This window comes from Tachysurus vachellii, chromosome 3 (genome assembly GCF_030014155.1).
Source record: "Tachysurus vachellii isolate PV-2020 chromosome 3, HZAU_Pvac_v1, whole genome shotgun sequence".
NCBI lineage: Eukaryota > Metazoa > Chordata > Actinopteri > Siluriformes > Bagridae > Tachysurus > Tachysurus vachellii.
In genome coordinates, this window is record NC_083462.1 from 13,041,783 (window position 1) to 13,067,778 (window position 25,996).

The 25,996-nt window shown below is 39.7% G+C and overlaps 1 protein-coding gene across 2 annotated transcripts; it reads right to left on the bottom strand.

Annotated features, from left to right (window-relative positions):
* Positions 1–927: 927 nt before the first annotated feature.
* Positions 928–24,501, bottom strand: cers2a (ceramide synthase 2a). Of its 2 annotated transcripts, none has more exons than XM_060865811.1 (11): positions 24,113–24,501; positions 15,170–15,343; positions 14,064–14,181; positions 11,418–11,536; positions 10,390–10,447; positions 10,252–10,302; positions 8,595–8,687; positions 6,498–6,626; positions 4,847–4,953; positions 4,547–4,700; positions 928–3,538 (listed from the first exon to the last, which is right to left on the bottom strand). In XM_060865811.1, the coding sequence occupies exons 2-11, from the start codon at positions 15,340–15,342 to the stop codon at positions 3,380–3,382; spliced, it is 1,161 nt and encodes a 386-aa protein (XP_060721794.1). In that variant the 5' UTR covers position 15,343; positions 24,113–24,501; the 3' UTR covers positions 928–3,379. The 2 variants fall into 2 exon arrangements, with proteins under 2 accessions (XP_060721794.1, XP_060721793.1); XM_060865810.1 differs by having other exon boundaries at positions 15,170–15,346; positions 24,113–24,500.
* Between the last annotated feature and the right edge of the window lie 1,495 nt (positions 24,502–25,996).

The following is a 25,996-nucleotide window of genomic DNA, read 5'->3' on the forward strand; positions in this document are numbered from 1 at the left end:
TGTTCTTACAGCGACTTGTAGGTCACATAATACATCGATCGGATTCTTCTAAATATCTTGCAGCATTAAGCCGTAGGAGCTTGAGCTGAAGATGTCCATCGTCTTGAACGTTCTCACAGTAGAATGGGGAATTTTATATTGTTTGGAGATGGTCTTATTGTAATCCATCCCAGAATGAGGTGCAGCAACATCTGCTTCTCAATGGTTGATGTCATTTATTGTTAAGTCTGTAAGGAACTCGGAAATGACTCGGACCTGTTGGTTCCTCAGGAGCTCTCGGTTACACAATGCCGCTGGACTACAAACTGTTGTAGAAAGGACAATATTTACATTGGCATTATTTCCTGTTCAGTGTCACCCAAATGAGGATGAGGTTCTCTTCTGTGTCTGGTTCCTCTCAAGGTTGCTTCCTCATATCATCTCGGGCAGTTTTTCCTCACCATCGTCACCTCAGGCTTGATCATTAGGGAAAATTGTTAGCAATAAATAGTAACTTACTTTTAAACTTTAAAATTGTTTATTGTTTCTATAAATAAGTTCTGCTTCTATAAAGGTAGTCACGGTTCTTTCTGATAAACTAATCACGTGAGTTTCATTAGTAAACCTTGGCTGCTTTTTTCTCTCTCAACAGTGGACGTATGAAGGGTGCACATATTTTATTCACCTGGTTTCTAAATGTTGCTTTACTTTTTGAGACTTTTTTGTTGCCAGAGGTTGTTTGCTTGTCTATAGAAGTTTCTGAAGACAACACAATTATTATTTAGACCCTGATAATGAAGTGTAAGTGATGTTCATTTTAATTCTTATTAAATTCTTATATCAGATATTTCATAAAATCTAGAACTTCAGACATCATTTCAGATAACAGGATCTTCTCTCTTCCCCAAACTCAATCCACACAGGAAACAAACACACAAAGCTGGACGGTTTGGGTATCCACAGTCTTTTATCTTAAATTGCAGAGCAATGATACAAAACGCAACAGAAAACATAGGCAGTTATGACACTGATCATGTTTTTGTGTGCATCAGGGATGTAGTCAACAGATGGAGAAATCTGATTTGGTTGAATAGGTTTTGGCATTAAGCAAAGGTTGTAAGGAATAGGGATGATTTCTTAAGATGAAGAAGTGAGGTGACAATAAAAAAAAAACGAAAAGGAGAGGAGGAAAAAAAATTGAAGTCTCATCATGTCAGATTCTGTATTTATTTGCTTTTTTAGATTCAGGATGACTATTATTACATTTATGGTGTTTGGCGGATTTACATTTTACAGGGTTAAGGGCCTTGCTCAGGGGCCCAAGCACTAGCAGCTTGGTGTTTTGTGGGATTTCCCAGTCAGTAGCCCAACACCTTAACCACTAAGCTACCGCGCAGTCGTGCCACCCGCCTGGTATATTATTTTTCAGGTTACTATGTAGTTATTCAAAACATGGCTGTTTAAGTATTGAGCTAAGTATGAAGCTACGCCTACTGGCACGAACAGACCGGAGAGCAAAGGAAGAAGAGAGCAAGTGCAAAAAACAGCAATGTGTTTAAGATATAAAGCACTTATGACCACAGACGCTGACAGCTGAATGGGTAAACAACCAGTGACAGTCAATAACTGCAGTAAAAAAAATAAACAAGACCTAAAAATGTAAACTTTTAGTATAATTCTATTCCTAGTCGTAAGTATTTTCTCATCTTTAATTCTAACACTGGATATAATATAGAGTTCAGTGGGTTTGGGAAACACGTCAAGCTCAGATACAACGCACAGCACTACAGTATGGCATTATAGAGGGACATGTTTCACTGTTAACCTCATAAACCTCGTGTCTATTTGAAGCATACGAGTTTTACAGATGCATATTGTTACAAAATGAGTCAAATATAAAGTTATTTTAAGTCTAACTCATGTGATTTCTATAGATCAGGTTTTATAAAGTGCATCTGGAGGCCAAACAAGTGATCAATACTGACTCTTCATCTTAATACTACTACAATATATATTTTTTTCCTCTGTTTGTGAACGATTCTAAACAAATGACTATAGAACTGAAATTCTCCAAATAGAAATGTTTTCTCCCCAAAAGCTGACTCCATACAGAGCAGAAATCCTTCTTTACCCATTTTTGTGAAACGCAGAATACGGTATTTGAATCAACGATAGTGAAACTTCTTGGAATGGATCCAAATAAATTTGGAGCTCAAGTAAAATGATGAAATGAAAATAAACATAAAACAAACAAACAAAAATAACAACAACAATAAAACAAAAATACATTAAAACCATATTAATCTGTGTAATCGTTGTTAATAAAGAGCAAGACAAAAAGGTCAAAAATAAAGAAGATCGAAATGCTATGACAAAATTGTTTCCGTTTTTTTTTTTCTCCTTTCTTTCATATACAATTTTTTTTGGATTTAACTGAAACATCTAGCCAAAAACATCTAAACCCGGATTCAGCAGATTTTCATGAGTGACCGAGATGCTGGACAAACATAAGGCACTAAAGGCAGAAAAATGAAATATTCAGCTTCATCTGGGTGGTGAAGCTCGTTCATCTGAGCTAAAAGAGATTTCTCTGTGTTCTGCACAGCTTAATATCAGTGTTTTGTGATCAGTTGTTTTTTTTTTTTGTGGTCCTCAAAGTTCTAGGAGATCATCTCTAGGGCAGTGGTAGTGTGGGGCAAAATTAAACTATAGTGCAACTGAGATGTGAACAGGACACAGGAGGGCTGATGACTGTGTGTGTGTGTGTGTGTGTGAGAGAGAGAGAGAGAGAGAGAGAGAGAGAGAGAGAACAGGAATGAATGGAATGTGTTTAGAGACATAGCTAAAGGCTGCTTGGTGAAAAATAATTCAGCACATATGAGCAAGTCTGACTTCAGGTAAATCCTTAAGGCTGCTTGTAAAGACGAAGACAAAGACAAAGCTCTGTGACGTTAGTAAATGTCCTGGGGCCGGAAACGCAGGAGCGACGTCTTTACTGTACGTCACGACGAGAAATCAATGGCAGGCAAGGAGTGAGAACTTCACATTAACCAGGCAACAGGCAAGTCGTACACAAAGCAGGACGAGGAAGATTCACTGCATTAGGATTTTATTTCTTCTGCAGCATCTAGTGCATTTACTAACGTTGACTGTTATTATTTTGTCTGAAACATATTTTTGGGATAAGGTTACTTATTTACTTGGTCAAATGTATTTGTGTGACTGTATATGTGTAAGCCAATTTTCCAAACCAGCAGCCTCTATTCCTGCCTCAACCTATTAGTGCTCTGTGTGTGTGTGTGTGTGTGTGTGTGTGTGTGTGTGTGTGTGTGTGTGTGTGTGCGCGTGTGTGTTAGTTATAGAGGGTGTCCTATCCCCGCTCTCCTCCTATCTGTACCCATCACTCCGTCTTGCGGTGGTGGTTGTTGTTTGAGGCAGAATGGCCGTTCTGCAGTGGTCCGTTTTGCGTCTTGGGTCGTTTATTGCACTCCGGTGCCTTGTCCTCGTCCTCCGAGTCGTCAGTCTCTTCTCTGTCACTCCGCTCATCTTCCACAATATGCTGCACGGCAAAGGAGTCAGTGACATGTAGTTAAAAATGATGACAAATGTAAGCCTTTCATTGTTTGGTGTTGGTTAATTACTGGTTTGCTGACGGGGGGGAGAAAATACATTCATACTAGAGGTGTAAATGATATGGTGTCTGATTGGGGTTGATGTCTCTTTAAGCCCAGTTTGAGAGAAAAAAGAAACGTTGTTGGAGAAACAATAAAAATCTATTAAGACACTAAAGAAAAAGAAAAGAAAATCTTCAAATTATTTTGGATAATGTCCGTTAAAATCTCTAAAAGTAAATCATTGTGCTTATGTTATTGGGGTAGAGTTTTGCAGAGACCTGGCAACCCATATCACACCAAGGTGCTAATGTTTTATTTACATCACTTTTTTTTCATATTTAATCTAAAAAAAAAAAAAAAAAAAAAGACTAATTCAAAAATGTAAGAAAGGTTTTAAATAATCGTACAGCTAGGAGAAATATCATCGTCAACCGTTCAAAACGAAGCATTTAGAAGGATTTAATTAACAGAAAATGCGGTCGTTCAGTTCTCAATTTTCAAGGCAAAGCTGGTCAAAACTTTTTAAATCTAACAGCTAAAAAAAAAGATTTCTCTCAGACGCACGTTTATTTTTATCTATTTGTCATGTGCTTTTCGTCATAGAGTGTATTTGTTGTCAGGTAGGTTATGATTAAGCCTCTCTATTGGCTCCAAGTTCACAGCTGATTAAGTCACAGAGATCAATGTTTCTAATGAAACTTCTTCTTCTTCTCTTTCTTCTCCATCTCAATCTGTCCTCTGTCACATCAAAAACCTGCATGTCTTCCCTCACCACATCCATAAACCTTCCTCTTTATCTCTTATTCGGAAGCTAACCCTCTACGTTATTCTTCCAATAAACCCCGTAAATATGGTATACATTACTAAATGGTCAGGTTAAACAGGTAGAGAAAGGTAAAGAAGGTAAAGAAGTGGTTACAGTAAAAGTGAACGTGAAAGAAAGACGGACTCACGTTGCCAGGGAGGAACTTGATCGCCATGCGCAGAATGAGCGCAAACCAGAAGATGTGCAAGCACTGAAGCACCATCAGAAGACCGTTTAAAAAATAATAACCAAAGAAGGGAGGATACATGGTCAATGGATAAACATAGGTGCAGTATATGATCCTGAAAGAGAAAGAGAGGAGAGTCTAAGTGAAAGTGATTTAAATAACTCCATTCACATTTATTAAAAACAAAAAACAAACAAAAAAAACACATATCTATCATAACATCAGGTGATATGAGATCTGATCAGTAACTTGGTCTCTCACCAGAATGGGAAAATAACGAGTCTTGTGATGAAGAAGACGATGGCAAAGACGATGAAGATGTAGTTGCAGGTCTTTCTCCAGCCGGCGTAGTTAAACATTTTGGCCGACTAAATGGTGGCAGAGGAGGATGGAGCGAGACACAGAGAGACAGAGATACAAACACAGAGACACAGAGACACAGACACAAAGAAAGAGAGACAGAGACACAGAGAGAACAAAGACACAGAGAGACAAACACAGAGACACAGAGAGACAGAAACAGAGACACAGAGAGAGACACAGATACAGACAAAGTCAGACACACAGAGAGAGAAAGAGAGAGACACAAAGAGACACAGACACACAGAGAGACAGACACACAGAGAGACAGACACACAGAGAGACACAGACACACAGAGAGACAGACACACAGAGAGACAGACACACAGAGAGACACAGACACACAGAGAGACAGACACAGAGAGACAGACACACAGAGAGACACAGACACACAGAGAGACACAGACACACAGAGAGACACAGACACACAGAGAGACAGACACACAGAGAGACACAGACACACAGAGAGACACAGACACACAGAGAGACACAGACACACAGAGAGACACAGACACACAGAGAGACACAGACACACAGAGAGACACAGACACACAGAGAGACACAGACACACAGAGAGACACAGACACACAGAGAGAGACAGACACACAGAGAGAGACAGACACACAGAGAGAGACAGACACACAGAGAGACACAGACACACAGAGAGACACAGACACACAGAGAGAGACAGACACACAGAGAGAGACAGACACACAGAGAGAGACAGACACACAGAGAGAGACAGACACACAGAGAGAGACAGACACAAACGTGGTTAACTTCAGTGTAATACCTTAGAGTTTACACCAGGGGTCAGTGTTAGATAGCTGTTGATGATTAATCTGCTTTTTACTTTGGGATATTGAACCTAGAACAATGCAGTTGCCCGCCAAAAAAAATCTGATTAAAAGAACCTGAGTTTTTAGTCTTTAGTCTTTTTAGTCTCTGTTTAGTCTAAAGCACAGGTCCATAATAAATAAATAAATAAATAAATAAATAAATAAGGTGAGTCATAAATTTGCATGACAGTCACTAGAAGTTATACTAAACGTTGGGTGATCAATACGGTCATAATAGAGACATTTTTGTCAACATGCCCGTCGTTCTTTTCTCTTACAGTCTACAGCGGGCCTTCCTGGATTAAATGTTCTAAAAACCTTCTCCTAGTGACACCCATTGTAAAGGATATTTCTGTTGCTGTGTCATTCCCTAATGCAGAAAAAAGACAGACAATACAAGTCCATGTTTTTAAAACCAAGATTAAAGCCTGTGGGGCATCATGTTGAGGTGCAGCCTCGGAGCTCCTGAGCTCAGGTTACTGTGTGTGCATAGTTTTGCATTTTCTCCCATGTATGTGTGTGTGTTTGTGTGTATTTGTGTGTGTGTGTGTGTCAGATTATCCCACTTCCTCCCACATGATAGTAGGTCTGGCTATGCTACAGTGTTGACCTGCAATAAACCGGCGTTCCATCCGCCCTGTACTCCTGTGGTCGGCTCTACAACCCTGATAAAGTGGTTCCTGATGAGTGAATAAAGACCGTGACACTCGTACCTCAAGCAGATAATCTGAAGCGTCGTGCACCAGCATGATCAAAGTTCCTGCTCGAATGTAGTTCACACACCAGGAGAAACTGATCAAAAGAATGGTGGCAACATGATGAACGATCTGTTCCTTAAAGTCCTGAGAGAGAGAGAGAGAGAGAGAGAGAGAGAGAGAGAGAGAGAGAGAGAGAGAGAGAGAGAGAGAGACAGAGACACACCCAAAGAGACACAAAAAGAGAGACAGAGGGACAGAGGGAGAGGGAGAGTGCGAGAGAGACAGAGAGAGAGAGAGAGAGAGAGAGAGACAGAGAAAGAAGGAGAGACAGAAGGGAACCATCATAAGCAAATTATTTACCAAATGATCCAGTCTTATGGGTGTAGTGACCAGGATATTTAAATCTATTTAAATATTTATGATATTTAAACATAATTGTACAAATTGTCTTCACACACATATTGTACTAAAAAAACAGAGCAAAATGTTCTAAACATTTTCTGCTCTGCAAATCAAGCTGAATCAAACTGACGCTGTGATCTCGACCCGAACTGTGAACTTGTGCATGTCGTACATCCTGTGCCGTGGGGACGATCAGAGAAATTTACTCATGTGATTCCTTTGCATTTGATGCTTTAAACCAGGTCCTTTTACATAACCAAGTCGGAAAAAATTCACAAATTCAAATTTCCTTTGTTGCCAGAAAAGTTACTAACAAACAGAATAGGCTCCGCCCCCTCACCCACATTTGTGAGCCAATGAAACATAAAATTCCACCAGAGTGAACATGCAATTCAAGTTTGCATTTCAAATGCAAACTTTTCCTGTTTTGTTTTTTTCTTCTTTTTTAAAAAGAAATGTTTGATTTCTATTAAAAAAGAATAGAGTTTGAGGTCAGTGTCAAATTAGAAAGTTCCAGAGGTTCAGACAAACCGCACAGTTAAACACTAACGAGCCCGAGCACCAAAAGCTTTTTGTAGGAGAGATGATGTAAGAAAAGAGAAAAAGGTTTGGTTGTGAGCAGGGTCGGAGTTTGCTGACGCACTTGGAGTTAGTTTCATGTGCAGAACAGTCAGTATTTACTCTCTGGAACTTTAGTTAACATCGATTTCTTCAACACAAAAGGTTCGTCGATACCATAATAATTACTGCACACTCTACAGCATCGCAGACCAATAACACCATGAACAATAGCTGTAATAATGAGATCAGTGACATCACAGCTATTGGGAATGTCAGACTTTATATAGACGCGTTTATCAGGGTGAAGTGTGTAGCCGCTTGTAGAAAAGTGTTCAGCTAAACTGCAGCTGATCATCGGGGCAGAAGGTGTGTTTGTGCATCGGATTTGTTAACCAAATACTTTTTCTGCTGTCTGGCTCTACCAATCATCCTGAAAAAAATTAACATCACCAGGTAAATCCTAGTCCGTCACTATTTAAAAAGGTTTCACAAGAGATCACACACAAGAGATCAGACACAAGGAGATCAGACACAAGGAGATCAGACACAAGGAGATCAGACACAAGGAGATCAGACACAAGGAGATCAGACACAAGGATATTTCACATACCGGTCAGCACTAATTCAGTGGTTATGATATTAAACTAATGAACTATAGGAATATTATGGGTTCAAATCCCAGCACTGCTCATCTGCCACTGCTAGGATCTTTGGGAAGCTTTTAACCTTCAACCTCCCAGTTGTTTAAATAAAATTAATGTCCTTTCACATCTGTAAGTCACTCTGAATGTAGGGCTTCTGCCAAAGCTATAAAAGGGAAATGATGTAGTAATGACATTTACAAATGTCATTTATTGACCAAATTGTCTTATAAGTTAAGATTTAAAGACACTATAAGAGTCAAATGTATGTACGCTACGTTAAAGAAGTTGTCGTACCTGTAAATACTGTGTGACGTTGATGCTGTGATAAAAAATAGCTACCACATAGCTATTTTTTGTCACAGGGCTTTTTTTCCCCCATTATAATAACATTTAAAATGAATTAAAGTCATGAAAACTGTGATAATGATTCCTAATAATTCTCACACATCCTTAATACAGTAACATCAAACACCTCTGTTGCAGATGTGCACATCTGGATACTTACTTTTCGCTTCACGTCTGATGCCACGCTGAAGAGGAGTGAAAGGTAAAAACCCAGCTCGATCATGTAGTACCAGTACTGAGATGGAAGAAGAGTCTGCGAAAGAGAGAGAGAGAGAGAGAGAGAGAGAGAGAGAGAGAGAGAGAGAGAGAGAAAGGGAGAGAGCTCTGAATACATTCAACTGAAAATTTTTAAAAATTAAACTTACACATTGACAATTTCTGTCTAACAATTTCTGCTGCTGCTTTGAGATCTGATTTCTACACAGGTCAAATTTATTTATTTATTTTATTTTATTCATTTTTTATTTATTTTAACAATTCTGCAGTGGTTGTGATGATTTTATCTCATTTGGATAAACACCTCTACAGTTTTAAAGTTAAAATGTTTTAGACTTAAATTCTAAAATGGCCAAAAGTATGTCGTCATCCGACCGTCACACCGGTACGTCCCATTACGGATTTATTCCCTCTGTGCTGTTAATAGTGCGCTCCACTTTGCTGTAAAGGCTTTCCACTGGATTTGTGTTCACTCAGCTACAAGAGCATCAGTGAGATCAGACACTGATGATGTAAGAGTGAGGAGGTCTGGGGTTCAGTCTGTGTTCCAGTTCATCACAAAGGTGTTCAGTGGTGTTGAGTCAGAGTCAGGGCTCAGTGCAGGACACTCGAGTTCTTCACTCCAACCTTCACACACCATGTCTTCATGGAGCTCTGTGCTTTGTGTACAGGGACGTTGTCATGCTGGGACAGGGTAAAGCTACAATATACCGAGAAATTTAACAATACTGTCTGCTTTATTATTGTATGTGTGGAACAGTTTAGGGAAGAATAATTGAATGTGATGAACAAAAGTTATACTTTTGATCAGTTCCTGAATTCCGAATCAATTTCTGAAGTCAGATCCACCACGTAAATAGACATGATGGTAAATAATCCAGTAATGTTCTCTTTATTTAAACCATTTAATCATGTAAAACAGTATATGTGAATGCGTGATGATAACATAAAAGTTTGTAGAGTTGGTCTCATGATGATTTAATTTGTCTGGACACAAAAGTTCTATATAACATACAATGTAGAGCCTGATAATGTTCTCAACTAGTGGAACTGAAAATATGGCGACACTACATAATCTCGATAGGAAGCACAACACAAGAGCACTTGGGATCTCGGAATATACTTCTCTAAAAACGCATGCTAGAATAAATGATTGTAACAGAAGACAAGGGTCACTTTCCCGGCTCTACCAGACCTGCTAATGCTAATCCTTTTGAGCAATGTAATCATCTAACTGTGCTGGACTTTGGGCTTCCAGAAATGCTACTTATGGCTCATAGTTTAAGCCTTTACCCTATCATTGGGAGATTCAAATGTGCTGTGTGTCCTAGAGTAAAGAAGAGAATAACTCTATGCACAGTAGACACAGCATGCTGTTAGCTCATTTCTGTACAACACGTCAAACTGCCTTACGACGCTGTAAAAGCAGCTGACGTACGTCTGATTCCTCTACGCTCTCAAGTAGCTGAAACTATACTGGGAGAACTCTGGATTTAAAAAGATAAATAAAAATTAAAACCGTAAAATAACAAAATAGTCGATTGTGCATCGTCTCATGAATCTCTGGATTAAATGTAGGAATTTGTGTTAGAGGATATTACCAGTGTTGGGAAGCCTTTCCACATATCTTCCATTTTCCAGAACCAGGGTTTCTACACACACAGATACACAATTTTAGATACACATACATATAGACCTACACAAACATGCATAGATAATGAGGGTTTATTTGTACTCACATCGATGAGAGCAGCCAGGCCAGAAAAGAAGGCAAGGAGGTAAAACGTAAATCTCCAGCTACAAGAAAACACAGACAGATTCTGAGCAAATTCTCAGCCATGTTGTAGCTCAGGTCTTTAAAAACCACTTCCATTTATCACTTCTTTCCAAAATTCATAGGCAAGTCCTACATTTTTGAAATGCTCGTTTACCTACGAAGGTATTTTCAAATATAAAACCCTACAATATTTGCTGCTTTATTTTATTAAGCCTTATTTTGTTAAACCTTTCCTGCAGCGCATTCAGAACTCTGGAGACTGTGTAAACTGTCTTATCAAACATTTTCAATCGGTATAAACAATTAATACGTTATCGCCGCCTGTTACAAGATTAGTCAGGGCACTGTTGGGTTTCTGTACGTAGAGTATCATGACTCTCACCTGTCCTCGATAACAGAAATCGGACAAAGCATTTGTAAACGCTGTATGAAACTGTCACCATAAAAATTGTATCTATAAACTCTTTAGACTAAATACAACCAAAAGAAAGACTTCTTACAAATTGAGTATCTATCTTCATGAGAGCTGTTAATCACTACTATGGAGTGTTCTTGTTATTCGATCATCTTGGTTTCATTTTCAGTTTGTTTGTAAATGATGTTTGATGTGTAGTTAATCTACTAAAATGAGTTTTTAAGCTCAGCTCATTTGACTTTAGACTAAGTGTAACGTGTCCTGCTTCGTAAAACGAGTCTAAACACCACTGATGTTATGAGGACGGTTATCAGAGCACTGAATTTCGTCTTCATGTCAGGTCTGTACCGGCTTGTAAACTCGTATGAATCGGTGATTCTTGTCTGCGTGGCTGTAGGCGTTTGTCCTGGATACCACGAATAATCCTCAACTTCACTCTTCTCTAACATACTCTTAATACACAAGGTCACTGGCAGACGATTCCAGGAGTCCGAGAGCCCTCATTGTTCCAATGCTTACACTTTTATCACCTGTATGCAAATACTGTCTGGGAGACATGTATGTTTTGCATGTACCTTGCTTCCCTGAACTTTTTGAGTTGGTTGGGTCGCTCCTGGTTGCGTCGTCTCCGGAACCAGCGCTGCACCTGCTGCTGAGAATAGCCTGTCTGTTTACTTAAACTCTCCACCACACTCTGTACACATACGGACAACAGAAAAGGAGTGAAACATGGCACAAAAAAAAAAAAAGAACAACAACAACTCTTGGCAAAATATCCACAATACACTCTATTTAGTATCAATACAAAAATACCATTTTTCTCAGTAAATGTATTTCTAAAGGTGCTATTGACATGAAATTTTCACCAGATGTTGGTAACAACCCATTCAATCCACACATGCAAAGAAATCAAACCATAGATGTCCGTAAATTAAGTTATGTTTAATACTGTTAAATGACACAGGGAAAAAGTATTGAACACATGAAGAAAGGGAGGTGCAAAAAGGCATGGAAAGCCAATCAGTAATTAGAAAGCAATCCTGCCCCTTGTCAATGCAAATTAATATCAGCTGGTTCTGTCCAAACTGATGGCCTATAAAAAGGTCTCGTTACCAAGGTATAACACAAGAAACATCTCATGATGTGTAAAAGCAAAGAACTCCCTCAAGACCTTCGCAACCTTATTGTTGCAAAACATTCTAATGGCATTGGTTACAGAAGGAATTCAAAACTTCTGAATGTTCCAGTGAGCACTGTTGGGGCCATAATCCATAAGTGGAAAGAACATCATTTCACCATAAACAGGCCACGACCAGGTGCTCCTCGCAAGATTGAGGAGTGAAAAGAATTATCAGAAGTGTTGTCCAAGAGCCAAGAATCACTTGTGGACAGCTTCAGAAAGACCTGGAATCAGCAGGTACAGTTATTTCAAAGAAAACAATAAGTAATGCACTCAACCGCCATGGCCCGTATGCACGCTCACCACACAAGACTCCACCGCTAAAGAAAAGACATGTTGAAGCTCGTTTAAAGTTTGCTGCACAACATTTGGACAAGCCTGTGAAATACTGGGAGAATATAGTCTGGTCAGATGAGACCAAAATTGAACTCTTTGGATGCCATAATACACACCATGTTTGGAGGAAAAATGGCACTGCACATCACCCCAAAAACACATTTACATTTACATTTACATTTACAGCATTTGGCAGACGCCCTTATCCAGAGCGACGTACATAAGTGCTTAAATCTCTAACATTGAATACATTGATGCTGGCTCACTAAGTTACATACTTAAGATACCATGAGCTTAAAACATTTGTTCAAAGTTACAATGAAAAAGTGTCAAAGGTGTGTTTTTTTTTTTTTAAATGCGAAAGATAAGGAAAGAAGTGCTAGTTGAAGTGTTAAGTGAAAACACCATACCAACCGTAAAGTTTGGAGGTGGGAACATTATGATGTGGGGCTGTTTTTCAGCATACGGTACTGGCAAACTTCATATAATTGAAGGAAGGATGAATGGGAAAATGTACAGAGACATTCTTGATAAAAATTTGCTGCCATGTCATCATCCTGGTAGATGGCAGCAGATTTTTATCAAGAATGTCTCTGTACATTTTCCCATTCTTTCTCTGAAACAAAATAAAGCTGCTAGAATGGCCCAGCCAATCACCTGACTTGAATCCAATTGAAAATCTATGGAAAGAACTAAAGATCAGAGTTCATAGCAGAGGCCCACGGAACCTTCAAGATTTGAAGGCAAAATCACACCTCAGCAACGCATGCAACTCGTTTCTCCATACAGGAGGCATCTTGAAGCTGTCATTACCAACAAAATTCTTTTGTACAAAGTATTAAATATGTTTCAGTAAGCGTGTTCAATACTTTTTCCCTGTGTCATTTAACAGTATTAAACATAACTTAATTTACGGACATCTATGGTTTGATTTCTTTGCATGTGTGGATTGAATGGGTTGTTACCAACATCTGGTGAACTTTTCATGTCAATAGCACCTTTAGAAATACATTTACTGAGAAATATGGTGACGTGTTCAATACTTATTTTACCCGCTGTGTGTGTGTGTGTGTGTGTGTGTGTGTGTGTGTGTGTGTGTGTGTGTGTGTATATATATATATATATATATATAGTATTAAACCTGTTTTTTTTTTGTTTTTTGTTTTTTTACAGTTTTTTATTCCTTTAGCAGAAAACGAATGCCTAAAATGATAAAAAGTAAACAAAGAATGTTTCAAGATTGTAATGCACAAAAAAAGTCCAGAAATAAAATGAATAATTCTAAATCCAACACGGCCTTTTTCTATATAAGGAATAAATCGTGACTTAGAATGATGTCACTGGAAACTAATCAATTAGCTAATTAGTGTGATGTAGCCTGATCTGTCTCATTCTTCTTCCACAGCGATTACCAAAGCTAGATCTAGCTCTCTTGTTAAAGCTATAAATAATGGATTTCTTATTAGACCGTCTCTTTGTTTCTGCTTTGTTTAAAGTAAATGAAAGATTATGAATGAACTACAACTACAAAACTCTAGTTACAAATAAACTACAAAAGAAAAGGTCTTACTTTTTGCAACAGCTTTAAAGCTGACACAGGAGACACCTTCCATAAAAATGAACTAAACAATGTGCCTCGAATGAGAAAAAGAACAATATATTATCTTTGCTAATGTTGTATTATTCAGAATGGAATGTTTTTTACCTGTGCTGGATGTTTACTCGTGGCGTAGAAGTAGGCTTCCAGTGTTGGATTGGGCGTTGCCCGCACTCTCACCTTTTCCTCCACTCCCATCGCAGAGGCCAGCCGCAGTGCTACGGTCCTACAGGTTCAATACAAATAATACAAAAGTTCTCGTGTGGAAGCAGAATTAAAAAGATTCCTATCACAAAATAGGACACGCAAAACTGCATGTACATTTTAATATACTATAAAATTTCCAATATGGCCCAAAAAACCCAATTCCTACATCTGGGATCAATCACATCATTGTCTTTTTAAAGACACGTGGTGTATGTGGTTTGATACAAAGCTCACATGATGAAGCAACATCATGAAGCATTCATGAACATGGAGGTGTGTTTATTTATTCCTCTTCGTTTAATGATCCTTCCAAGTCAGTGTTGTGGTGGCTTAAATGACTACTGATTGTTTTGTATTAAAGAGTGTTGCCGTGCCAGCTTTAACGGCATGTACAGACCTGAGATCTTCACGGGTCCACTTAGATTCGAAAACCCGAGGTCCGACCCGAGACCTGAGCGGGTTCGGGTCTAACATTTTCACGTGTGCCTCGGACACGGGTCGGGTATAATAATAGCGGCATCGAGTCTCAGGTAATTTAAAATGAATGTGTTTTTACCGAACAGACCCGAGAAGACCCAAACTACTGTATCTCGCGTGTGTGCATCGACTCGAGTCCTTTTCCAACCTCTCCTCTGTTTGCCATGACCGCTTGCGACATCGTGTTGCTGGCGGTAAGCTAATTTTTGTTGAAACAGACCTGTCAATCAATTTTGAATCCAATTTTGACCTGTCAATGAATTCTGCATCGGTGTGTGCAACATTCGGGTCCAGTCGTGTTAAAAAAAAATTGCCAACCAGTTGGGTCGGACTCGGGTCTAATTTTTTCGGGTTTGTCTCGGGTCGGGTCTTTCTTAAAAAAATAAATAAATTATGCACGTCGGGTTCAGGTTAAAAGGGATTCGGGTCACTTCGGGTCGGGTACATTTATTTAGACCCGAGAAGACCTCTAGTACAGACACCTCAACACTGATGTTGTGCTGATGTATAAAGATGTTGTGTGGACAAACCTCTCGAATATCTGCCGTATGATGAGGAAGACCAGGGCTATTGGAAGGGTAACCCAGAGGTCAGAGCCTTTGGCATAAGTTTTACCATCACGATCCTGCAGATCAGCCCATCCTAAACCCACTGGAAACCACAGGTGCTCGTTCCAGAACCAGTCACTTAGCTGGGACAACATACTGCTGCAGAGAGAGAGAGAGAGAGAGAGAGAGAGAGAGAGAGAGAGAGGGTTAAGAGAGAAAGGACTTCACAATCAGAGGGAAGTGATCACGTCCACACAAATCATCCCAGACTTTCCAAGAACACAAATCTCAGGCTCATATGGCATAAGATCAGTGTTAGAATAGGTTCCATGTCCTCGCTGCAATGTAAGAGCAATCATTTAATAAGTACAAATCAATAATACGGGGCATCACGAGGCCACATTTATTACTCCGTTTCATCACTCCTGCTGCCCAGTGAATTTCGGAGCCCAGCAAATCCTGTGCAAATGCAATAAGCATATACGTCTAAGAGAATTGAGTATAAAGAATTAAAGCTTCATATTATTCAATTGCCCCTAACCTATTGACAGCCAGGGCAAGTCTTGACTAGCTGACTGACTGGACCAGGCTTTTCCAACACCATCTTTAAGAAGTCTGAGCAAAAGCACTGTGTTGGACTTGTGCTAACCGTAGACACCCAAATTCCTCAAGCACCAGGACTTACCTAAACCCTAGAGTTGAGAGAGAGAGAGAGAGAGAGAGAGAGAGAGAGAGAGAGAGAGAGAGAGAGAGAGAATCAAACAGCAGTACACACAGAAGACTCTCAGCTATTTACACAGAGCCAGAATGAATCTAAGGAGATTACAACAAGCCAAACTTCTTATGAAACATGAAGAAAGACCTCTACTGAACTCTGATCACTGACAGGTGAAAACCTCAACGTGATTCTTCTGGCAGGAACAAGGTTACAGGTTCCTATATTATCATTCTGTCACTCGTACGGATGGAAGTGTAACTCTGTTCATTGCCGAATCAATGCAATCAACTGCTTAACTCACCTCTGGATATGTTGGTGATTTGCCTCACTGTCAGCTCGCGTTGAACTCGTCAACAATTCACGCAATTTCTACACCAGGTATTAGTTCGATTAAAACTAATATTGTTAACAATGAAATTCAGATTTCACACAGGAAACAAACTATTGAGGAAAAGGCTCGCTGCATGAAACCTTCAACTGTTGGTGATGTACGGTGAGGATTCCTTTTAACTCCTACGAACACAACCGCTCAGTCTTGAGATCTCAGACAGAGGTGCCTACAGATGAATAAATGAATGAATGAACAAACACAAGGGTGGCAAAAAACTTCAACGGACATACTATGGGCCTTGATTTCCTTAAGAAGATTATCTCTGTAATATATGCAAAGGGTTGCCTCTCTATTCACAACGCTTCCTTATCTGTTGTGAAAGCGCAGTCGGTGTCCTCGCTTAACATCGCATATCAGTCTTTAAAGCCTCTATAGTGTTTGGGCCGTATGCGGAGTTAGCAGATAGTAAAGAGCCACTCAGAGTATGTGGAGTGAACATGCACAGGTCGATTGCACTTCTAATCGCAAACATCTGAATATCCGCTGCTGCTATCAAGATATGGTGTGAGAGAGAGAGAGAGAGAGAGAGAGAGAGAGAGAGAGAGAGAGAGAGGGGGGGGGGGGGGAGAGAAAGAGAGAGAGACAGCAAGAGAGAGAGAGAGGGGGGGAGAAAGAGAGAGAGAAAGAGAGAGAGAGAGAGAGAGAGAGAAGAGAGAGATGATCTTGCAATTTCCTGAAGTGTTGATTCAGTTGTAATCATGACATTGACGTGACAAACTAGCATGAGCTAAACATCGTCCCACATGATGCGCGGTGTAAAGTGGTGGCTTTGTGGTTACACTTAATGCAGCATGGAACACTTTTACATGATGAGAAACAGCACATCACACCTAATCATACCCTTCTAGCGCACTGCCCAAGATGGTTAACATCTCGTGAATTTCATTTGTCTGCTCTCACTAAAAAAGTGCCATCATTGCTCGGCCGGTTATCAATTACAAACATATAGGAAAGACTGAAACACTCTCACGCTGAAGTCTGTACTGTTTAAATGAAGTCAGAACTCGTTATTAAAATTTAAAATAAAATAAATAAATGAATAAAATTGTATTTGGAGAGTACGTTTTCCAGCCATTAAAACACTGTGCTGTGATTGGCTCACACGCTGGGCTTTTGTGGTGAGGGTTTAAGACAAAAACACTAGAATAGAGCTAGAATATTAACTAATAACTAAATACTAGAAGTATTCAAAGCATCAGAAATAGTGAAGACTGAACGGTAGACAGTGTCTTCTAACACTTAGGTCACTACACTTAAGCCTGTCTAGTCCTTTATTCCTGTCATGTATATTATTTAACACGTTAACTTTATTAGCATATCATATCAGCGTTCAGAACAGCGTTCAGTGTCGTTATAGATCATCACTTTTTAAATGACAGCACTGATGTGAAGTTCAGCGTCGCATCACATATTATTCTGAGACGAAGCAGAAGATCACTCGATTTTCATCGTCTTGACACCGGCAGCAGCACAAAGCGATCCGACGGGACACCCGCACTGTCACAGGCCTCGACTCTCAATGGACTCATTCTGTGAGTCTCCATGACAGCATGGTCACTGTTACTGAATACTGCAGCACAATACCACCACTGGGCACAGTGCTGAGAGAGAAGGGGTGGGGAGAGAGCGAGAGAGAGCGAGAGAGAGCGAGAGAGAGAGAGAGAGAGTCAGAGAGAGAGAGAGAGTCAGAGAAAGAGAGTCAGAGAGAGAGAGAGAGAGAGAGAGTCAGAGAGAGAGAGAGAGAGAGAGAGTCAGAGAGAGAGAGAGAGAGAGAGAGAGAGAGAGAGAGAGAGAGAGAGAGAGAGAGAGAGAGAGAGAATCAGACGGGGGGGAGGAGAGAGAGTCAGAGAGAGAGAGGAGACAGAAAGAGAAGAGAGAGAAAGAGAGAAGGGGGGGACAGAGAGGGGGCAGAGAGATAGAGAAGAGACAGAGAGACAGACAGACAGGATCTGAGATGAGTTGGACAAAGGCCAGTGAAATGTGTGTGTATAAGTTAGCACTGATGAACAGGGTCATGAGAGCTGAGGACACACAGTCCAGTCAGTTTTAATCGAATCAACAAACTCAGTGTTTTCACAGACACTCTGTTTATCCTCATATGCGTAGGTCCACATAAAGAGCTACAAATTCTGATCAGCAGTATTACAGAGTTATCTGTGGAGCCCTACTCATCCGAATCCTGTCAAAACGTTCAGCAAGCAGGGTTAGGGTTAGCCTTCAGCAAGCATGACGACTGTTGACATGAAACCAAATGAAATGAAAACGTGTGTTTGCACTTTGGCTCTATCACATCATCAACAGAGAGGTGACATACCACATACCTTACTAACCTTCCAAAGCTGTTTTTTTTTTTTATTCTGTTAATCTCTAAAGATAAGCTAACTCTTTTACAGAGTGTCTGAGTGGACTTTGGTCGCTCAAACAGATGCTTTAACTTGTGCAAACTAGCTCTCCAGAGTCCAGCTAACAGATAACACAGTATCTGGATCTCAGAACAATTCAATGCTTGAGGTCATAAACGGGACTGAGGTACAAGGGCTGAAGGCCGCTTACTCTTCCACATTCAGTGATCGTTCCGTCTGATCCTACTCGGAGACAATTACAACCAGAATCGAGTAATATTGACCATGTTTATTAGTGATTAGTGAGAGATTAGTGAGAGATGGATGATATCGTATTTCCACAAGAAAACACGTGTTCGTAAAAACCCAATTAGTATCATTAGTATAAGGCCACAAAAAGCTTAACAGAATTTACCAAACATTAGATGGAGCAATGAGAAGGTCAACAACAAACGGTGGAGAAAATGATATCACCAAATTAGATGACTGGGTCAGAGCATCACCAGGTCTGGATGGTGTGCATTGGTTAGCAAAAGGGGGCCATGAACTAGTGTAGCACAAAATGCTGATCAAGCTCATGCTGGCCCTGACAGCAAGGTCTGGGCTGAGTTGATGCTCTGGGCAACATTCTACTGAGACAAAACATTGCTGCAGACCAAGTACAACGTTACACCCTAATCCCATTTAATCCCAATTTAACCCGGATCACACCGTACAGGATTTAAAGGTGCTGACATACTGGTGCCAAGGGGACGTGGTAGCCTAGTGGTTAATGTCTACCAATCGGAAGGTTATGTTGAGCATCTTCCTTACCTGATAATTACAGAAACAGGATGAAGGACAGTCTCCTGATTAAGACCTGGCACTACATCCAACATTCTCTGAAAGAAAACTCTTAAATTGCTAATTAAGGTGGGCAAAAACTTTCAGGCGAGGACGACACACAACTTCCTGCAAAATGTACAGGATCAAGACAAGGTATAACAATGTAACTTTGTCCTTTCCAAATATTTTTAAGGATAATTTTTTGGCTTGATATGTACTCAATCGCCGCTGCTTTTCATTGTTCAGAGATGAGAATAAATATACAAACGTTTGTGTGTGTTTGAACTCACGGAGCACAGAGGCGCTAGCTCGGAGTCAATACGTACAATACGTTCATCTAAGTTAAAGGTGCATTAGGTAATAATGTTAAAGAAAGAAGGAAAAAAGAAAAGATTAGGGATCTAATGGTTAGATGTGTTTGACGTCCGAATGAGTCCGAAAGCTCCGCCCCCAGGATCTTAGGCAGCCAAGAGACGGTCTGTAAAATAACTAACAAAAGGCAAATCCAAACACACACGAGCTTCCATACCGGAGGTCTGTTTTTAGACATTTTATTTCTTAGCCACTTTGTACACAAAGGAGTGATAAAAAATATCCTCCAAAATATTTTACATGCGATTTTTAATTTTTATTTTTTTGTGTGTGACGAATTGTAAAGCGTGACTTTCTGAGTAGTGGCCAGAGAGGAAATCGAATTTTTTTATTTATCTAATTTATCGAAAAACAACCATATTTCTGATGTAAGCTCTCCAGTGTGAAATGTTTAAGTGTGAACGTCTCGTCTGAGGCTGGTCGTGTGTCATGTACGTCCCCCTGAACGAGTGATGCAATATTAATGAAATTTTAACAGCTGGAGTTTTATGGACTTGTGTTTGAACCTTTGAGGAACAGCTCAGGGGGTCTGACAATGACCAAACAAACAAACAAACAAACAACAAAAACAAACCTATGGTCAAGAATAATGTGAGATCAACGCTTTTATGGAATACAAAAAATTCGTTCACACACAAACGTAACTACAATCCAGATGATTTTTTCCCCCCAAGCTGTGTTTTACCCACAGGCGTACAGTCGATAGTTTCCCCTGTAGCTCCTGCACATGACCGTAGCTGGATGCATGCTTCTGTAACCTCCCTCTGTCACGTTCCGCTTTCCACGTAAAGTAAATACGACATCCTTCTCGCCAGCAGTGGCTTTATTTCCGTCATGAGAAACAGAAGCATGCATCCTGCAGAACAGAATAACACAACCTTGGTCGTGTGTGATACCTGGAATGATTAAATGAGTGAAATGCATTACCGATCAGCTAATATTTCCTGGGATGGGGCGTTATTCAAATCACTATCCGCCTGGCCTTTATAGCCTTTGGCTAAAATAAAAACTGATGAATAAATAAATCACCCATTTAAACAGATCACTGTATTTCCATAATATGAGCTGGGATTAGAGAAAATCCTATATACGGTCTTCAATCAGTTGTTAAGAAATACTTGGTTTTCACGGGATGTGGTAGTGTAGTGTTTAAGGTGTTGGAGTTCTGACCAGAAGGTTGAGAGTTCAAATCCCAGGTCCAACCCTTAATTGCTCAGTTGTATAAAAATAAGATAAAATGGATACGGGTGTCTGTCGAACGCCGCTGTAGTGTCTGCAACCTACAAATACAAATAATGAGCCTTGTGGGTGAAATTATGAGCCCTGATGGTACCAGTGTGCCGCAGCTTCACGTCCATGTAGGAACGGACTCTACAAACGTCACTTAGTTAATCCTTTCCATTGGCTAAACTAATCGCACTGGGTTAAATCTAAATTAATTTATATAATTAAGCTAATTAATTTAATGCTCTTTGTTCATTACTGCCCTTTCTTCAGAATAGATCTCGCTCGTAACCACAAGGGCTCGTGGGTAAGATGACGTTTCTGAGTGTGTCACGCACTTTTCGTCTAAAAACGTGACACGGAAGAGAACACGGAACCTTCGTTAGTAATGTTATTCATTCATTATTATTAATTATACCAATTAGTGTTATTCACACTTATGTGGCTTGATCTTATGTTTTATTTTGTTTTATTGTTATTTACTGTTATTTTATTATTTGTTTACTTGTGTGAATTTGTACGGTGACCTCGTGTGACTTGAAAGGTGTCCGTAAATAAAATGCATCATTATTATTACTATTAATAAATTCAACATTTTGTTAGTATTTTGAATTTTTTTTCTGAGTAAAATTTTATTTCGATTTTTTTCTTCTCCCATACCGACACCCCGAGCATCAGCCGACTCTTAACCCAAAACTGTTTGCTGTAAGTAAAGCTCTTCACAGTTAAACGATTTCACACCAAACTCTTTATGTGTAAACATTTCCAGCTATAAAAAATATATTTTTTCCCCAAATCCAATTCAAACTGTGCTGTTTGTTACATGACACACGTATTCCCAGATGTCCAGTACACCGGTTTTTGCTGGCATGAACCTGATACAGATAAGAAACATCAAAAAAAATGTTATGATTTTTCCAGAACACCTACAGTATGTTTCAATTATTCAGCACGTCCAAGCTCTTAACTAGAACCCAAATCACCCTCAAACTCCCTGAGATGATATGAGGAAGAAACCTTGAGAGAAACCAGACTTGGAAGGGAACCACCTCCTCATTTGGGTGAAACGATAATAAATAACTTCCATGTAAATAATGTCCTTTCTATTCTATTCTATTCTTATTATTAATTAGGAATAAAAAAGTTCTTGTTTTGTTGGTTGGAAATGAAGTAACTGCTAAGTACTGTTTAAAAAAACATCACCCGGATTCTTCTAGAAATAAAAAAGGTTTCAATTAATTTATTTGTACCAAAGACTTTTTTTTTTTTTTCAAAGATACATCAAGAAGTCTGGTGCCATTATCTTCATCAGTTGTGTTTTATAAGCAGTGCTCATGGTACAAACACAACAGGAACACGCTGATGAGTAAAATGTAGCACGTGACCTGCTCACATCTGTATAGAACTTCTGCCCAGTGGCTTTACGTAGCCCACATCGTTCTGACACACTTGTGTAGAATAAGGTGAATAAAAATACAAACATCTGAATGATTTATACGTATGTGTACGATTACCTTAACTACGGTTGATTGAACAATATTATTATAGAACTGCTGTTGCATTTCTCACTCAGTATCACGAATCTTTCGAATCTCAGCTCCACCAAGCTGCCACTTCTGAGCCCCTGACCAAGGTCCTTAACCCTCACTTGTTCGGTGGTATAAAATGAGATAAATTGTAAGTGGCTATGGATAAAAGCGTCTGCCGTATGCCAGAAATGTAAATGTAAATGTCTATACTCAGGTTCAGGCTCAACAGCGAAGGTAGATGTCTCAGAGAAGACATCCTTCAAAGCGTACTTTAATGTACAAAGAAATGCTTATTAATTTTGCTGCACACATTAAACGCTTGGACGTAAAAGTAAAAGCGTTAAACGCTTGGACGTAAAAGTACGCGTGGCCATTTGGGCTAAACGGGATCAATAAATAAACAGACATTAAATCTATAAGCCTGAGCATCGCTGTTTGTGAGGAAGTCAATATACATCGCTTATTCATGCATTTTAGCTTGTTGCTGACAAAAGACAGACACGCAGATGTCCAAGTTTTTCGGAGCTCAAACCCTCCCTGAGTACACAAATGACGAGGGAGTAATCTCAGTCTGGTCTGTTCATTTGGTATTCGTGCTGAAATGGTGTAAGTGTCTGGTGTGAATGGCACGAAGGTTGTGGGTTCGATCTGTGAACTTGGGACCGGTGTGGCCTGGAACAGATTGTGTGTGTTCACCCAAAGTTCCTCCAGATCCACCACATGCTTGAGCAGGATGAACATTTACTGAAAGCTCTGCACCTCTTGAGACATCTGAGACAACACAATTCTTGAGGGTCTGAACCTGGATCACTTCGCAACAAGGTTGCCATAGCAACAGACCTAAATTAAGTAACGATCCCAGGATTTGTTTGTTAAATAGTAGTGGTATTACCCCAGGGGATGAGTACATGGATGCAGAAGCCTAGTGTTGGATTACTGACCAGAAGGTTATGAGTTTGAATCCCACCTGTGTGTGTGTATATATATATATATGTGTATGTGTGTGTGTGTATATGTGTGCGTATGTGTGTTTATATGTGTGTGTGTGTATGTGTGTATATGTGTGTTTATATACGAGTGTGAGTATATATGTGTGTGTGTGTATGTGTGAGTATGTGTATGTGTATATATGTGTGTGTATATCTGTGTGTGTGTATATGTGTATGTGTGTGTATGTATGTGTGTATATGTGTTTGTATGTATGTATGTATGTATGTATGTATGTATGTATGTATGTATGTGCGTGTGTGTGTTATTGTGCCTGCTAAACAATAGAAATGTAAAATGTCAGTACACACAACACACAGGTCAACTACACAAGCCAGAACCGGAAGTACTGTCCCTTTAACCAGGCCCTGTGTGCGCGCGCGGTTACTTTTGCAACAGTTTGTATAGCTATTGTGTGGTTACAGAGACGTTATAACACAAAACACGTTATAAAGGAGCTCCTACACGGAGACAGCCGCTCATTGTGTGTGTGTATAAGTGTGTATAAGTGTGTATAAGGTATATAACGGTACTCACTTCCGCCAAACGCAGGTACGAACAGTACACAAACAAAAGGGTGTGAACTCGAGACCAAGAAGCTTTTTCCTTAAAAACAGATTAAAAAAAAGAACAAATCCAGAAGATCTTCAAGCTTGAAGGCCACTCGAGGAACGTATTCCGTGATCCTGAGACATTTCTGAGGAAGTTGTGAAGGAAACTTTAAGTGTGTTTATATCCTGTTTCTGTGTCATTCGGCTTCTAATCAGTCAGCTATAAGACCGAGCTGTGACCAAACACCCGTGTGGGTTCCGGCGAATGGACACTGAAGGTGTAGGATTTGCTGTTTCTACCTGAATCTTCTGAGCCTGAAGACAGTCAGCAGACACACATCTAGTTCAACTAGAAACTGGTGGGCGGGGATACCGGAGAAAGGGGGGGCTTAACACGGCACAACGTCGTCTCAAACACACGCCATCTTTATTTCCGACTTCTGTGCGTTCGAGAGCCGGAAAAAAAAACGAATCAGAATATAGATTAGTTCGTGTTCAGCTTTTTCAGAACAAAAACGGCGACGTGTGGAGACGGTGTTATGGATGTGTATGTAAATGTCTGTGTGTCGGTTAATCTGAAGATAAGACGTGTACATACTGCGTACTTAGTGTGTGTCTGTGTATCTGTGCTCATGTGAGCGGCCATGTTGGTTTGACGTCACTTACTGACCTCAGGGTTGAGTTGGCGCACACACATACACACACACATACATACACACACAAGTCAGGAAGCTATTATTGTCATTTCATACATATATTCATGTTTCTCCAGGATTGTGGTGCTACAAAAAAACAAAGACAGGGCTAAGGACTTAGTAAGCAGTCCTATTCGCATAAAGTGCAACTGTGCAACCTGGTGCAAACAGTGCAGGACAAGACAAACAAGACAGACAAGACAGTGCAGGACAAAAGTCAGTGCAGACAAAAAGTTACAAGACAATACATACACATACACACATATACACACACATACATGCACATATACATACATACACACACATACAAATACACACATACACACACAAAAAATTGTGTGCGTATATATATATATATATATATATATATATATATATATATATATATATATATATATATATATATATCTCAATTCTAACATATATATATATATATATATATACATATATATATATATATAATGAAATTATTGCATTTTGTGGAAGAATAAAAACTGTTTCTCTTTTATTTTGCCAAATGGATGCAGATTTTTGGCGGGGCATGTTGGCCTTTCTTCTCCACGCTTGGGGTTTGAGTCCTGTGTGTAATCAGTGTCCATGTTAACTCCCCCAGGGCAAAGATATGCTTTGAAGGTTGATTGTGCTATGACATGGACTGATGTTTCCTTTGTGCCCAGAGTCCCCAATGACCCTGTGTAGTAGGCACAGACGATGGAGGGAGGGACGGGGAGAGAGAGAGAGATGATGTTGTTTTTCTCTGACTAAACTAACAATAACCCAATCACTAAAATGTGACTATCTAAGTAGTATGTGCAGGTTAATTAATGATCTCTAGTTAAATGCAGCACCTATTTGTCATAAATATAACATTGATCGTTCTAATGAAATACTGTACACACAAAAGACCTTGTTATACACATAATTGAAGAAGAATACGAAGAAGAATTTAAAAATCTGTGAGATGTTTATAAAGCATTTATGAAAAGAGTCTCCGGTGTCAGCAGCTCTCCGCACAGGATAGTCTTGAAAATGACTGTTTTAGCTGAGATAATGTAGGCCTGAGTGATCACAGAAGCCTGTTCCTTTTATATTCCACGCCATTAAATGTAACTGTGGAAGCAGGGGCGTGGTCGAGCGCCGGTTTTATGAATGGAGGGTAGCGCCAAAGGAAGTAA

Excerpts from the sequence above, each read along its gene's own strand:
- cers2a (XM_060865811.1), bottom strand. The coding sequence starts at position 15,342 with ATGTTGTCCCAGCTAAGTGACTGGTTCTGGAACGAGCACCTGTGGTTT. Across the intron at positions 6,627-8,594 it reads CATCAGACGTGAAGCGAAAA|GACTTTAAGGAACAGATCGT; the intron begins GTAAGTATCCAG and ends TCTCTCTCTCAG. Across the intron at positions 3,539-4,546 it reads TCAAGTTCCTCCCTGGCAAC|CATATTGTGGAAGATGAGCG; the intron begins GTGAGTCCGTCT and ends TTTGCCGTGCAG.